A 17,672-nucleotide genomic window follows, 5' to 3' on the forward strand; every position below is an offset into this window, starting at 1 on the left:
TAAGTGCTTGTCAATGTCTTTGTCGCAGTGAAGCTAAATATTATAAATGTGGGTGGTACTTAAAAATTATGTTGGATGAATAACGTTCACCATAACTTGTGTGGTGAACTGTTTCCGAACGCAGCTTTGAAAGCGCCCTCTATAATGAATTTCATTTTTTCTCTCATTTCTCGTTTTAACCAATCAAAATAAGTGTACCTTTACGTTTCGATGACGTAGTCATTCTGTTTTATTTATTTATTTATTGTGAAGCAGCTGAGCTTGCGCTAGCTTAAAATGTCAATGGATTATGACAGCCTTTATTCTAATTTAGCAATCCTTTTGTAGATTATCGAATTATTATATTCTCCACAAGTAGTCAGAAAATGTTACGTGAAATCTATTTTTGTTTTTACAGTATGTTTTTGCTCCAGATGTAATTAATTTATATTTTGTTATACCTCTGTGGGCACTGCTTACTGTGGAACCATTTTTTTTCTGTTTGATTATAGTAGCGTGAATCACAAACATGAGTAAAAGATACTTCGTTATTTCAATATTGCTATTATGTAAGTAACGCATCATTCGATTTATGCCTTGATTTAAAATTTGGATATCCCTGTTTGTGGTACACTCAAATTTCAATCAGGTTATGACTCAATTAACGAAATTATTTTCAAAACGAGTGCAAAGTTGTATTTTCAAGTGACGACATAGGCATTCGGATGACAATTCACGGTGTTCTCCCAAAATATACTTTTTCCTGTAAATTTTGTTGCACTACTTGGCAAAATTATCATCACTTGGTTTGATTCGATTTGTTTTAAAGATAAGCAATTCCTAGTTATTTTGTAAGTTTTGGGGTTATTTTCTATGTGAGACTTTTTATGTGATCCCTATCCACGGCATAAAAAATATTTTTCAACTGTGTTGGTAAAATAACTTTTTATAACTATCGTGAAGTTTCAAACATTTTTTTTTTGCAGTCCCTCCACCGCGCAAAAAAAAAAAAAAAAAAAAACAGGTTTGAGTGTATTTAGAGGTTTTATAAAAATTTTAATTTATTCTATTTGTAATATTTTTGCATTTCTCTTCTGTACTGTTGACGTATAGATATTTTAAGGTAAATGTTTGGTACTAACTTATGCATCTCGTTTTTACTTTGAAAATGATTAATTAGTTGTGGATAAGTGATGAATTTGTGCCATGGCAGTTTAAAGAGGGGAGGGTTATTTCAGGCGGTAGTTTTTTTTTGGGGGGGGGGGGGTCGGGGGGAGGAGTGAGGGGTCTTCGTGGTATGAACGGAATGGGTCTGACCGTGGGTCAGGTGTACCTATCTGTTGAGAGTTACGTCATTTCAATGCTTTATGAAAGATACTGCTTGCCTTTTCTTTTTTAATTTAGAAATTACCTATTTTTATAACGTACTCTATACAGTCTTGTTGTTTAGGTGGTCTGATAGGACATGTTGTGAACCTGTGGATTTGAGAAATTAAATATATTTCCACATGCCAGCATGTTTTTGTAGGATTGCATCGTCCCTCATCTACAGCAGTTTATAACTCCGTAATAATTAAGTTTAAAGACTTCTTTACTTCAATTTAATGAAGTATAATATACTGTATTTTACTATAATTACAGTAAAAATCCACGTCTTTTGGGCTACTATTTTTACCATAGATTGTTTCAACTTAAGAAAAAAAATATTGAAATACAGTAAACTCCCGATTATTAGCGGCTGGGCTAATCCGCAGGTCTTTTCACAATTTGTTTTATTAATTTTTTTAACGGTCATTAAATAATTTTTAAACTTTTGTGTTATTGTTTGTTTTTAGCCTTAAATGCGTATATTATTTTACATTCAATGTTAGTAGATGCAATTTAGCAATGTTTTTAGCAATAACTTAAATGTATGTTTGAGTTTTATTCATATTTTTAGCTGTTGTATACAGTAGTATTGTTTTTTACCTATTGTTCGGATTATCCGCGGATTTCGCTTATCCGCGGTGGTCGTGCCACCCTATTCCGCGGATAATCGGGAGTTTACTGTATATATTTTTGTTGTGTATTATAATCATCAGTTTGCAATAGAATAAAAAGTTACAAATTAAAGCATTTCAATATTTAGCTAGGCACTTCCATGGATAGTTTACATTTTTAAAGCAAAATCATTAGCATTTTGTCACTTTCTATGCAAAATATACATAAAAAAATCTTTCTCCTGCTTTTTTGTTCGTTTTAAGCTGAAATCAATGCCTTAATTGAGTTCCAAAATATTTTTTGGATGATTGGAAAAAAAAAAAGTTATGAACATGGTAACTGACTGACATGTAGAGTGCTTTAACGTCAATCAATTATCATGTTTTTGATTATTTTTTAAAAATTAACGAAAAAAATATTATAAAAATTCAATTACATCATTAATTGATCTTGAAAATAACCAGGGGAAAAGATTTTTTAAATAATGTATATTTTGCTTGTTAGTTACCTGTAGCATTGTGCAGCTACAAAAGCACTGAAATGTTAAAATATTTTTAAGCTATACAATGTTACTTAAAAGGAAAGAAAGCAGCGACAAAACCCTGAGGCTTGTCCAGTATAAAGATTTTTGGGTAGAGGCTGAGGGAGGCATTCATGGGCCGATGTAGGACCAGAGATAGAATTTCTGCTCCAAATGCCCTAGAAAAACCTTTATACAACAGGCATACACTTGTTTTCTTGCTATTGTTTCTAACATGTATCATTTTTTTTCATAGTTAATGAGAAATGTCATCTAATATTTTATACATATATTGCAGACCTTGTATTTTGCTTTATGTTCGAAAGCTCTGAAGCTGGGAAAGCAGGGAAAATTGCAAAAACAGTTTTAAAGTAAGTTACAAAGATATGTTTTTACTTTTATTCCATATAATAGAATCTGTTTTTGCTCATTAATTTGCTTTTATTATTTAAATGCTCTTCTAATTTATATTGATATTTTTATTTAGTTTGGGCTGACAATTTAATTTTGTTTCTTTTGGTAAGTTTTGTTTGCTTTGTTTACTTCAGATCATAGGTGATTTAAACTTGGTAAGAATATCTTTTGCTAATTTTATTTAACATGCATGCATAATCATCCCCTTCTCCACATGCTCTTAAAAAAAAAAGTTAATAATTTAATTTTATTCTATGTTAAATGTTGCTATAGACTTACAAAATAATAAAAATGACTAGGTAAATTGATTGATGGACTTTGATCTTGTTAGCATTCATGCAAATGTCAGGTTTGAAAACTGTTCACTGACATCTGCGGTCAGTCACAATTTACTGTAATTTTTTTTTTCAATGTAATCTTTAACATTATTGATTCAACCACCTGTTACTATTATCCATAACACAAAATCTTTAACCAACAACGACTCTTTTGCTGTTTAACTCTTATGATGTGCTCAAATAGGAGTTATGTCTTATTCAATATGTATATGTAAGATTACTCTTATATTTACATCCTTAGAAGTCTTCAAGGGGACACCTTTCTTTTGAGGTGCTGTGCACTGAAGAATGAACAAAATTAAATTAGTTCTGCTTGAATGTCAAAAAAATATTTGCTCAAATGTATTTTACGCTTTTTTTAAATGAAATTACAGGTATTGAGCACTGATATATTACAATAAATTGAAAACTATGCTGATAGATTACAGTAAATACAGTATAAAAACCTCTTCGAAGCTGCATTAAAAGTATTAAATTCCCCCCTTTAAATTATAACAGAAGTTTATCATACATTACTTTATGATTAATACTAAAATGTAACAATTGAACATACATTGTAATTGTGCATAATCATACTAAAATATCTAAGATTCCTAGATTTGTGGAGGTTTTACTGTATTTATTTTGACATTTTTACTAATTTATACTTATCAATAAAACACTCTTTGTAGAGCAAGTGTAATGAAAAATGCTATGGGCCACAAATCTCATATGGGACGTGAGTATTTTTAAAGTACATTTGACAGATTTACATTTCTTAATGCATGATTTTCATTTTGAACATGTCCTCAGTTTCACGTTTAGTTAACTTTCACATGTATTACAGCAAAATCAATAGTAACATGATTTTTTAAATAAGTTTATTTACAAAATGTACATTTTTTCTTAAAAAAACAGGACGATCATTTCCTACATGGGCCATTGTCCTTCTTGTCCTTGGATCTTCTTCATGTGTTGGTTTGATTATTTTTCTTCTTTGTCTCTGGAAAAGTCGCAGGTGTCTAACGCCTTGGTCTGGGGCCGCTGTGTAAAAAGAAAAAGAAGCTGAGTACATAAATACAATTTTTAGTATTTGTATCAATTTCTAATTCTTGATCATTCAAAGTACTCACTTAAGTAATATTACATTAATGAACCTTCATATTACATTTTGATATTCAATAAAGTAATTTTTTTTTTCTAAAAGCTCCCTGAAAGCATTTCCCACTTAACATGGTCATTGAAAAAAATTATCGGATAAATCTTAAATAATCGGATAGAATTTAAACATGCTGCAGTGCTCAAGCCCCCCCCCCCCCCCCAGCTCAAAAAAAAAAAAAAAGGAGTTGAACACCATAATATTATCTTTTAAAGGGAATTTTATAAAATTAACATAATTTTTAATTTAAAAGGCATGAAAATACAAACCATTACTATTTTTTACACCCATTAATAACCCTTTAAGATCCATAAGCTTTTAAGGTAGAGATCAGACATTTTTTATGCATGAATATATTAAATGTTACAGTCAGTAATACATATCTAGTTATGAAAATTGGTTAGATTTTGTATAAATTGGTGATCCATTAGAGATGCAGACCAATTTTTTAAACCTTGGTTAATTTATTAAATTAAAAAATATTTGGATAATTAAGAGCATTAGCTACATTTAACCTTCAACTAAGATGTAATCTTGGATAAAAGTTGGAGTGTGACAGTACTAATATATTTTCAATTAACGCATTTCACAGTTGCAATATTCTCAAGATAAAATAACGGTTTATTTTTTAAATTGTCTTTTTTCACTAATATTGAAATCCTGATGTCTCAATGGCATTTGAAAAAATGTAATTTATGAATTATTTGCATTCAGTAATTTATAAAACAACTTTTGAACCTGGGGGTCACATATGTCAGTTGGACCTAAAACGGTTAATAAATGAGCTTTCGTATGGCTAACACAGGTTAATTTTTTTTTAAATCAGATAAACATCACATTGGGTAGAGGTTGCAATACAAAAAGTATCCTAACCAGACGGCTGATGCTTTTCTTATCCAAGTCTAGTCACTATTCTGACCCTTGCAGTAGTCTTCAAAACTGACCAATTTGTTCATGTGACCTCAACTCTTGTGAGTACTTCCTCTTGGTATTTTTGAAATTGGTAGTGGGGAAAAAATTCAAAATTGAGGTATAGAAGAACATATTATCAACCACAGTAAGTGTGTGAAAAGGCAATTAAAAAATTTCTCATTTCGAGGAAAGTGCCGCAAAACCAAGTCTAAAACGATGGTTGCTAAAATTTGTATTTCCTACTTCAATTGGAACATTTACCCAGTGTAATGGTGTAAAATTGTTTTCTATTTCGTAATTATATACTGTTTTTCTAAAAAAGTAAATGCATCTTTATTTGCAGGCTCTTTATACACAGTAATATTAAGTTGCTATAACATGAAATGATTTCTTTCAAGTTAAAATTTAAGCATTTGAATCTTACAGATTGTCAGTTTGTACTCCAGCTTTCCGTGAATTTTCAAACCTTTATTTGTATAACAGTGCCAAAGCTTTCATTATTTGTTTTGTAAATAGTCATTAATAATGAAATGGTCACTAGTCCTCTTTTATAAGATTTATTTATTTTTTGGCATGATAGAACTATTAGACTTATGCAAAAAATAAAAGTCTCGTCTCATACTTCTCATGTGAAAACGTTATAGCACTAAATTATTTGGCATAGAAAAATAGTTTGTACATTTGTTTTGCTTTTTGTACAAGAATTTAATGTAGTGTCTATTGCATTTAATGTTATTAAACCTAACATGAAAGTTGTAAATTTTGTTTATTATAATTCACAAAACCCATGTCAAACTCACTATTTTAAGATGAAAACGAGTTGATCATCTGACTTTTTATAAGTTTTTATAAGTGTTTTATGAATACTTAGTTTATAGCGAAAATTCGTTTATATTTTGTAAACTTGGATTTTGTAAATTTTTAGGACTTCTCAGTGAAAATTTTTCAGAAATGTAGGCCAACATTCATGCTTAAAATGAAAACTTTTCGATTCATAACATTACAAATGAGTTCTTCGTCAATTTAAAAGTTTTTAAAATAGGAAATTTTATTAGAATCTTTATTTTTCTAATTGCATAATTTAAAACTTTTTGATTATCTATTTATATGTATATGTACGTATACACAGAAACTTATAATCATATACATGAATTTTAAATTCTGTCACAAGGTCACACATGTTTTGTTAACAATTTAGATTGAAACAAAATAAAAATCAAATACTCGTTAAGTTATTGGATGTTTTCTAAGAAACATTCTTTAAAAAGAAAAACCCACCCAAATTGCTTCAATGATTGTTACAGAGATATACTTTTTAAAACTGTGTTCTTCTATTTTATACACATAGTTTAAGAAATGTTAACTCTTACCTTATGATGAAAACTACGTTTCCGAATCATTTAAATATCCACTACATAATTTTTAATATGATTAATGGTTATTTTAATCAAATACCAAAAAAGCCAAATCTATATAAATGTTTTCTACTTCAGTATTACTCTTCCCTAAATACATATGTATAATAAACAATTATAGCTTTCATTAAAGACTATTTTGTATTCTGATTGATGTTGACTTTAAACATGCAAAAATAATTGTGCTTAATATATATTTGAACAAAATGTTAGTTTTTATAATGATATTCATATAAAAGTCATCTTCTACATATTTATAAATAATATACAATATCAACCATTAACCTGGTAAGTTATATTGGTTTTTATCAAGTTAGATTTTATTTCTAGCAGAAACATGTATGAAATAATCAAAGATGTAGCTATAAAAATATATTTGTTAGAAAATTAACTGCTAGGTAAAGTTTCTTCCAAACACTAAATCAGTTCCACCGGGAAAATATATTATTTTATAACAAAATCATAATAGCATGAAAAAAGGGTATTTTAAAAAAAATTTATTGAAAATTTAATAATTAGTCATGAGGAAATTTTTCTGATTACTATACAATCTATGCATTTCTAAAATCATAACACAGATCATTAATATAATGTGAATTTCTGAAAGAGAAAAGTAATTCCACCGAAAATATGACGATATAATTAAAGTCATGTCTTGAAACATTACAATATTTTACATAATTGAATCCCACCTCTATTTTATACTGTACAGCACCTGTATTTTGTACTGTGCATGTGCATATTTGTGATATATTTATATGTTAAAAATATAATTGATATATAAGAGTATAAATTGCAATGAATTGATGAATTAAATGTTTATTGCCATAAATTATCCATCACATGTTTGTTATTTGTTATATCATGTTTAAGTGAAAAATAAAAGTATATTAACCGTAAAGACTTACTTTTGACTCAGATCTTATTCAAACATTCCAAAATCAAATCATGAAGTTTAGATCTTATGGCAGAATCACCATCACAGATAACATGGGTTGAATGATCTTCAACTTGAATTAAAATGTCATGACTTTGCTGAGAAAAGATAAGAGAGTAAGAGTAGTTAAAAATACTACAGTATTTTGTTACTGGACATAGACTATTTTAAATCATAGAAAGAGAGCAATATATGGCTGAGGCATTTAGGACAGGACAAAAAAAATTCCCACCAAAAACTTTCAGTTTCTCCTCCTGAAAATAGTCTAGGAACGAACTTCTTTCCACCTGAAATATTCCTTACAGCCCATGCAGGATTTTACCCATGAATAGCATGTAGTGTTTTGAAAACTATTCTATTTCCGCTGCCAAACACTGTCTACTTCAAAGCGTATTAAAATATATGCACAGTAAACTCCCAATTATCTGCAGTGCAGATAGAATTTAAAACTTTCAAAAAATATTTTTTCCCCTGCTGAATGTCGACAAATGCTCAACTTGACAAGCAAAAAAATCTATTTCTATGTATCCCTGTTTATGTCTTCCCCTCCCTTCCTCAGACATGAAACCTTCTAAGGTCACTGAAACCCGACTAGTTCAAACCTGATTTTTAGATCTACACTACTTACTGCTTCAGGTCTAGTCTACTGACTGATTTTTAGATCTACTCCACTTACTGATTTTTACATCTACACTACTTATGCGTGGAAACAAGTGACCAGAATAGTTTTGTTCATAAAATTTTCCCTCCCTAGGCATTTTGAGTGTAACCTAGCTTGATCTGTTTGCTCGCATATCAGGGTAATTCGTTTGCAATAATGAGCAATCCTTTTTTTTTATCTAAGTAATATTTTTTACATACACCATTACAGCAGCAGATATAAAAAGTTTTTGGGAGGAGTACGGAAATGTAAAAATTCCCCCCTTCCCTTTATATATATATATTTTTTATTTAAAAAACTAAAAAAACACGCTTTCATAGCAAAATGAACTAAAAAGTGAAAAATATCTTTGGATGATAGTAGTTGACCAATCCCTCAATTTTAATGTAATACAAAAAACCGTGGGGTGCTGTCTATTTACATTTTTGCTTGCACAACAAATGGAAGAAATTCAAGACAACTGATAAGAAGCCCCCCACGCTTTTTTGTATTAAATTAAAATTGAGTGATTGGTCAACTACTATCATCCAAAGACTATTTTTCACTTTTAAACACGCTTTTAGTAGCTTCACCTGGATGTATCTATATTATACAAAATTAGTGAAACTTATAATTTGAAAATCTTTTAAAAAGCTATATTTAAAGTTTATTCTACAGTGCATTTTGTTATGTAAAGTTTGAAAATATTACAGCAAAAAACCTCTTATAGTACCAGGTACCTATGTACCATAGCCAGTTTTTATGCTGTTAGTTAAGCCAGTATTTAAGCTGAAATTCCATAGATGTATATGCTGCCACAAATATCAGAATATAGTTAGTTCTTATATGAAAGAAAATGGTTTTGTTTCGCAATAAATTGATTTGCACTCTAGTACTGCATGATGCAACATCACATTTCATATTTATCTAAAAGATAAAGGTTGGTTTTAAAAGTGACATTTTAAAAACTTTTTTACTTTAAGCATCTGGTAATATGGTGCATTCTGCAACATCTTATCTGGTGTAGGAAAAGTTAAACGTGAATTTTACATAAAAAGCATTTCTAATCTAAAGGGGGAAAGTTTGGTTCTCACAAAAAACTGAAATTTATAACTAAACACATAGACTAATAATAAGAGTAGACCAGGCTATGGCAACCCTTTTGCTGCTCATAAACCAAACCATGTGACTGGTGTATATCCTAGCAACAGCGGGCGTTAATCGTAGCAGACGATCAACGCCAGCGCGAAATAAAATAAATAGAATTGATGGAACACGGAAGAATGATCTTTTATGGAGTCCGATTTGTAAATTTGTTATTCTAAGTTGTAAATATTTTGTTAATATAGTGAGTTTTTCGTTTAGATAGTATTGTGCATTTTCTTTAGTCAATTTCAATAACTCTCTAAGCAATTAAAGATGCAAGCGACCAAGAAGAATCAGCAAACGGTAAGATTTTTACCTACAGTTTCAATTTAAGATACCGATTAGTACATTTTTGCGTTAACGCAAAACGTTTACGCCATTTCGTTCACGCCAACGCTGACAGCTCCAAATGAAATAAAAGTTACCGAAAACTGATCAAAAACTATTACTAATGTCAAAATAATGCATAACTAAAAGAAAAACAGTTCAATCTCTGCACCTGGAAGTTTTTTTTAATGAAAACACATTGTCTTAAAATACATGTCGAGTGCCAAACTATAGATAATGCTGCCATCTAGCAACCATGCTGCCAAAGTCTTCGCCAAGCCCTCCCACTAGTCACATGATACATCTATGAACCAATTTTCTTCATCAGCAAGAATGAGAAAGCTCGGTTTACTCTTATTATTAGTCTATGACTAAACATTAATGGTAGTTCTAGAATAAATTACCAGATCGATGATGAATCCAGATGGCCTTTCTTCAACTTTAGCATCGGTAATGCCTTCCTGTAAGAGAATGAACATTCACAAAAATATTCATTTTAACTTGTTTGATATAGATGAATGAATGTAATCTGCATTAAAAAAATAACTTCTAAAAAGTGAAGTATGTTTATATAATCTTAATCCATTCATATGGGGTACTGTAAGACAATAAATAGTTAAAAAGGCCTCAAAATTTTAATAAGACTGGACTTAATTATCAGCGTTGATAGTACCAATTAAAATGAGAGAGAAAGAGAAGTAATAATTAATGAATTAGGACCCTGCTTGTTGAGTTTCTTGTTTATGCCCAAGATACACATTTCCTTTAAATGTAGCACTCTGATAAACTCCTATATGCCACCTCTGGTATACAGGAGATATACACATCATACAGGCATATGGTCTAGTTGAACCAAGATCTTGTTACTGGTTGACTTTTTGTATTAATATTTGTTTGATGAACAAAATAGGTTTGCATCTTTATGGTAGGCATCAGAGAACTCTTATTAGTTTCAAACACTTAAAATATTAACTGACTCCTGAATTTCTTTTTACACTACACAGTATTGCATTAAATCAGTGGCACACACAAGAATTTTTCAAAAGGATCGAAGGTTCACCATTCTCGAATATCATATTCCAACCCGCCACTAAACATATTCTTTTGAATTTATCGATTGTTGGGAGCAAAAAAACAGTAAAAAATAAATTATTTTATTACATAACATGAGTAAATACTTAATTAAATGCCAGAAAGGACAAGAGTGTAAGTATTACTTTTCTCATAATTAAAAATTAAAACAGCAAAGCAAAATCTTCATTGTATACAATTTAATTTTGCAGGAGAAGAAAATAAATGTATTTTATTCATTTATTAAATCTGAAATTTGAAAGTATTGTTTACTTTTCTTGGAATTATGTTACCCACTACATACATAAGATTATCTTTAATCAAAAAACTAAAAGGCAATGGGAGGGGTCCGGACCGCCTAGACTTCCCCTTTGTGTGTGCCACTGTCTACTTGTCCATTCAACTACCTACTTTATTCAATTTCTGCAAAAACTGGGTGATGTCCAAAGAATCACAAGCATAGGATGAAGGCAAACAATGATCTGACAGAGCTAGTTTCTTTTTTAACCCAACTGCCTCTGGGTCTTCCTTAAGTACCTGGATGGATAAAAGAAATCTAATAAGCATCTTAAAATTCACACATGACCAAACAAACATAAATGAATAAAATGTTGCACCAAGGCCTATATTTTAGAATTTGTAAACCTAAACATACCACAGTATTAGAACATGATTTTATAAAACTATCAGTATTTTTCAGATTAAAATAGAAATTATATTGATATTGAATTGGGTAGAACATAAATGATTAAACATATTTGATACAGAAAGGCTATTTTAAACTTCCCTTTTGCTTTGATATTTTTAACTGTTTAAAATTCACTTTTAAGATTTACTTACAATTTTATAGTAAAATAGCTAATTATGATACAGCAAAACCCCTCCTAACGGACACCCCTCTTATGCGGAAAATTTTTACTTCTCCACTCCAAGGCAGATAACATTATTAAACACCTGTCCGGCGGATACTCCTCTATTGCGGACAAAAATATTTCTTCTGTTAGTGTCCGCATTAGAGAGGTTTCACTGTACTTGTAAATATTTCCTTTGTTGTTGTTAAATAGTACTTAACAGAAAAACTTTTAAAAAGCAAACATTTTAGTGTATAACTTATGTATTCGCACTTCTTTTAAATGAAAATATGTTTAACTACTTCAAAATACTGAATCATCAATGAAATATTCAGTGTACTCAGATCCAAAACCAAACTATATGGATATTCAGGACTTCAATCACTTGACTACTGAGATATGTTATTTAAAACTATGATTGCATTCCAAAACTCTAATCGTTAGGAACAGATCAATTGGTAAAATATTCATTCGCAGTGAAAAAATAAGCACGGAAGGAGTTTTACTGCTGGTATGAAGGAAATTAACTACCGGTTTTGAAGTTTAAAAATCTTATTTCTTTTTTATATTTGTATAAAATAAACTGAGATTGTAATTCTTTTTGAAGGTTCATTTATAGGAAAATCAATGCAACTGCAAATTATGAAAAGAAGCATAATTAAACCATATTTCACATCCTTAGAGCACAGTACACACTTGGAGTACAGTATTTTACATCCTCCCTATTATTTCACATCATATACACAGCATTTTATTTATTTATTTATTTAATATCAAACATCCTCATTTTCACGGTAAATTTGAATTCTTCAAAAGTAATAGATCAGCACAAAGTTGCTCTTCATAAAATTTCACTTTTACAAAGGTAATATTTTTCAAAATGAACAACAATCTTTTTTTAAGTGTGAAAATATGTGAGTTTTAATAGTTTTAGGTTAATATTGAAAACACAAAAGTTTCACCATAAAAACTTGGTACTTTGAAAAAATTGAAGTGATAATTTTTCTTATTAATTATCAGATTGTTATTGTTATGATTTAGGATTTTTTATCAACATTTTACCATATGAATCCGCTTAAACTCTGACCATAAAAGAATACAGCTCAATTTTACAGCTATCTTTTCAGCAGTAGAGATAAGTTCTGGAAGTTTTTACAAGTATTGAGTGTAAAAATTAGAAACAACCACCAAAATCCTAACATTGGTTCACAAACCTTCAGATCAAACTTGTTATCCTTCACATTCACAGATCCAGTTATTGTAGCAATAAAAACATTAGGCTTGCATTCAACTGGCATTAATTTATCGGCCAGCTGTAAGTAAAATAGCAATAAATATTACATGAGTAATGAAATAGATTTACTAACTGCAAGTACAATATTTGGAAAATTCAAGACATGAAATAAGTTCTAACTATGAAACAATGTACATGCAGAACTCTAAAATGACAAACAGAACACTTAATTGTAATTTTGTATCAACATGGCTCATTCACATTTTACTGGAGAGAAAAAGGGTGTCACTTATCTTTTACCATTATGCGATACATCTAAAATGTCTGTAATAAAAAACTACTGAAGATGGAATACACCGCCAGCTCAGTCAATTCCAGCCGAGGACTGCAATTTCGTGCGTATTAGCACTCATCAGCCCGGCATAGGAAAGTGACTGAGCTGGAGGTGGAAATCCTCTTAAGGAAGCCAAGAGTGCCAAACAAACTAGTAGCTAATACAGAATTAGCGCAGACCAGACGAGTGACCGAAGCAATGGTTCGGTTCAACTCTAAGATTGAAGGTAAGGCAGGTATATTCAGTAAGTTACCGCCCTATAGCCAGGGCTAAGACAGAAATGCATGAAATCAGTCACTTTCCTATGCCGGGCTGATGAGGGCTAATAAGCACGAAACTGCAGTCCTCGGCTGGAATTGACTGAGCTGGTGGTGAATTTCATGTATTTTTGCCTTAGCTCTGGTTATAGGGCAGTAACTTACTGAATACTGAAGATGGGTTTAAATTTTTAAACTTGTGTAGGAAAACAATACTAAAAAATTTAACAAAACTAATAATCACAATGAAATAACTGTATATCAAAAGTTTTTAACCCATTTATGCAACAAGTACATAAGTCCAAGTGGATTACCAAAGTGGGAAAGTTTGAAATCAGAAAGCTATGTTGTCACATTAAAAAAAAAGAATAAATAAATAAAACAAGAATGTAGCAGATAGTAGCAGAATTTTTAAAAGCATTTGGGTAAATTTTACAAAGGAAACTTCTAAGATTTTGCTTCTAACAGAAATGGTGTAAGTCCTTCCAATGCATAATAATTATTACTTTCATTGATTGCAGTAAAATTTATTGAATAATTATTAGCGGTTAAAAAGAACTATACACAGTAATTCTCCCCCCCCCCCATGAGAAATTTAAAAGCCAATCCTCAAAATTTCTTGTATTAATGAGGACTTACTTTTATACTTATTTTTTTATCCTACATCCAAATTATTAAGCTTCTGGTACATACTACAGTTGAAAAAAAAAACTTATTTATCGAAAAATCAAACTGGTCAATTGCAATTGGGGATCATATAAAATTTTCTTTGTCTAACAACATTTTTTAAAAATTGTTAGATAAACCCCCTTATCTTTTCTTTTGAACAAGAAGTTCTGTCTAGAACTAAACAAGCCTACTTTTCCCTATACCAATATCTACTTTCTAGTATCAGTTCAAAATTTTCAAAAAAATTAGCTAAAATTGCAAATTAATTATAACATAATTTTAAAAATATTTTAAGCCGATTTATAAAAATAAAATATTCTTTACTCATCTAAAGAATTAGAAGCATAAAAAATGATTTAAACTAACAAATAAAGTAGCAGCACCTTTTGAACAAAGTAGCATATAAATTTTATTCCATTAAAAAAAAATCTTTAGCCACTTTCAAAAAGAAAAAATAAATAAATAAAATTAATAAGCTCATTAAAATTAATACATCATATAAAAAAAATCGTTTTTTTCCATGTTGCCAAAAAATAACTTTTTTCATTGTCCAAAAAAAAAAAAAAAAAAAACTGAAAAAAAAAAAAAAACTGTGCACATCTTTAAGTAGAAACATAAAGGACTCCGCATTTCTCCACCAAAAACTGAATACCTAAATTAAAACTTTAGAGTGAAAATAAAAATTCATATTAAAAATAATTATTTCACAGTTAAAACCATGGCTGTGGAGTCGGAGTCAAATATCCAAGATTTGGAGTAAGTCATTTGTCCTCCGTGTATAAATTTTTGTTAAAGCTAAAGTCAGAGTCCAAGTCGGGGAGTCAGAGTCCGACTAACTGTCGGGCACAGCATTCTGAGTCGGGAGTTTGTCGTCAAGAGCTATTTTCAACAAAATTTGCTTGAAGTAAATCCGCCTTCAAGTGCGGTATCTACATTGACTTTCAGTTTTCCCGTAGGCGCTAATGTTAAGGGATTTAAACTGTTCAAAATTGAAAGGATTATTTTTCAAATCAAAAAGATATTTTCTATACATGTTTTTCATCAAAAGCTTTTTCCTACAAAGTTTGTTTGAAGCAAATTTGCCTCTAAGTTCGAAATTGCCTTGAATTTCCCTGTAAGCGCTAATGTTAAGTTTTTTTGAACTGTTCAAAATTGAATGAAAAATAGTTTAAATCAATAAGTGAAGCATAGGAATGAAGTGTCCACGATGAGTTCTTTCGAACAAAAAAAATTTTTTTCGAATCGGAATATTCACTCAAAAGTTATTAGGGGGGAGGACAGTCTGACAAACCAACAGACATTTTTCCCCATCTTAATACTGTAGGTACGGGTTACACTATTTATTAACTGACTATTTACATAGATATTTACAATTTATTTACAAGTTGTAGTTGGTTACGAGAAATGGCGAGGAGCTGACGTTGGTGGTAGTTGCTCGTCCGCGTTCCGGTACCTACTGCCCCTGGATCCAGTTCGGTCTTGAGGAAAGGAGTGTGCCTCCTAGCGGGCGCTGGTGGCGCCACACCCTACTTTTCAATTTCTCGATACTTATTTATTTTTTTATATTTTTAATTTTTTGTTTTTTGCGATATTTTCAAGATGCATTACAACTTCTTTCATGCTTTTTCCTTCTTTCTCTAACTTTTACCGGGAAAGTAGGCTAAATAGGGGGATTGCTAACATAATACATTTAAAAGATCAAACAAAATATTTTTGTACGTCATGGTTACACAAGCACGCATATAGTATATATACTGAAGCATACACAGTCGTAATAAGAAATTACTTTTTTAAAAAATATATGTTGATCGCTGGTAGTGGACTGTAAAACTTATTTAGAGAAATAGCTGAGGCTGACACAATTGTAGTTTTGCTTGGTTTTATTAAAGAACAATTATATTGTGTACATCATGCCGCCGCAGTCTTACTGTTTCTGCTGTTCGTCCCAGAGTCGCAGTATAAAACTGCAATCCCAGAGGCGTTGCCACAGGAAAAGTATAAATATATAAATTTGCATATGCACAGTAAAATACAATATATATACACGTTTTAAATAAATCAACAAATGAAGAAAATAATTTTTCTCTGAAACATACCTCCGCTGACATATTCAAATGCTCCCATTTGCGTTTGATAGGAACTTTTACTATGTCGCCTCTTTTGAAAGGAATTATGTTACATTCCTGGAAAAAAAAATCAGCACAAATAAAGCAAAACAAAGAAGTTGGAGTTAAGCATGATAAAATACCTTCAAATATGTATATACAAGAGAGAGGTTTTCATAAAAGCATAGCCAATAGTAAAAAGGCAAGAAAACTTTTATGACTTTATTAAGTTCAATAAATAAGTAAATATTATTTCATACATAATATGCAATAAAGTTACCAGCACAAATAAATTTGTCTTGCAATATGTTCATAAAAATCATATTTCAACTCTCTTAAAGAATCTATTTCTATATAATGCATCATCCAGATGCTGGGAGAAAAAATAGTGTTTAAATTTGTTGAGAAGGCATTTTCAATAGAATCTTCTTCTATCTAATGAAAACTTTCTGAAACTAAAATTTAGAACTTCATTCCCTGATTTCTACAACTCGGATAAATAAAAATTACTTGCCATCACTAAAAACTTTCAAAACCCACAATAATGAAAAAGGAAAAACACATTAAACTCTACACAATTTAACTACGTAAAAATACAAAATTGCCACGAGTATTTATTTATTTCATTAAATTACAATTCAAACCTATCTTAATTGGAATAAATAATAATCTGATCAAAAATAATAAAATAAATAAATAATGATAAAAAAAAAAAAAAAAAAATCTACAAGTTTTGGTAAACATTTTTTTCTTCATGTCACTGTTTACATTATTGTTAAAAGCTATACTGAACATCATTTGCATTAAGGAAGTAAAGTAATTTCCTTTACATAGAAAACAAAAATGAAAAAATTAACATTAAAGCACAAAATTTGCAAAATAAAGTATGCACATGTATCATGATTACAAGCTAGGCCCTTTTCAATGCAAAGAAATAAACACAAATAAAATTGAATAAATAAATATAAATAAATAAATAAAAATCAGCAAGTAAGCTTTTTGCCAACAGATGCTTAATGTCTAAACTCAGAACTTTTTCAAAGTTGAAAAAGACGTTTTTTGTTGCCCTGAAGGATGAGCATACATTATAATTAAAAATTGTGCTTTAAAAATGCTGATTTTATTTTTATTGTTTACTAGCTACATTGCCCAGCTTTGCACGGTCTACCTCGAAAATAAAGAAAAAAAAATGGCAAATCAAAATTTCCCAATAAAATTAAATGCAACCCTCCATAAATACTTCTAAAATCCTTTAAAAAAAAAGGAAAAGATAAATCGCTAAATAATAATAAAAAAGAGAAATTTTTGCCTCAAAACGAAAACAAAATTTCATTTAGTCACAACTCAGAATAAAATAGTGGCAACCTTCTCAATTGCTTTCACGCTAATTTAAGATGAGATCGCG

General features: G+C 30.0%; 1 protein-coding gene and 1 long non-coding RNA gene across 2 annotated transcripts in view; one reads left to right on the forward strand and one right to left on the reverse strand.

The window, feature by feature from the left end:
- The first annotated feature begins 276 nt into the window (after positions 1-276).
- Positions 277-7,603, forward strand: LOC129230742 (uncharacterized). Its single transcript, XR_008581169.1, has 4 exons — positions 277-548; positions 2,778-2,850; positions 2,967-3,949; positions 4,129-7,603. It is a non-coding gene; the product is annotated as an uncharacterized LOC129230742 (long non-coding RNA).
- LOC129230741 (integrator complex subunit 9-like) overlaps positions 4,008-17,672 on the reverse strand; it is a 133,720-nt gene continuing 120,055 nt past the window's right edge. Inside the window, 6 exon segments of the mRNA XM_054865167.1 lie at positions 4,008-4,254; positions 7,605-7,731; positions 10,151-10,207; positions 11,229-11,354; positions 12,883-12,981; positions 16,259-16,345. Of these exon segments, the coding sequence (XP_054721142.1) occupies positions 7,612-7,731; positions 10,151-10,207; positions 11,229-11,354; positions 12,883-12,981; positions 16,259-16,345 (489 nt within the window). The 3' untranslated portion in view covers positions 4,008-4,254; positions 7,605-7,611.

Source organism: Uloborus diversus, chromosome 9, assembly GCF_026930045.1.
Source record: "Uloborus diversus isolate 005 chromosome 9, Udiv.v.3.1, whole genome shotgun sequence".
Taxonomy (NCBI): domain Eukaryota; kingdom Metazoa; phylum Arthropoda; class Arachnida; order Araneae; family Uloboridae; genus Uloborus; species Uloborus diversus.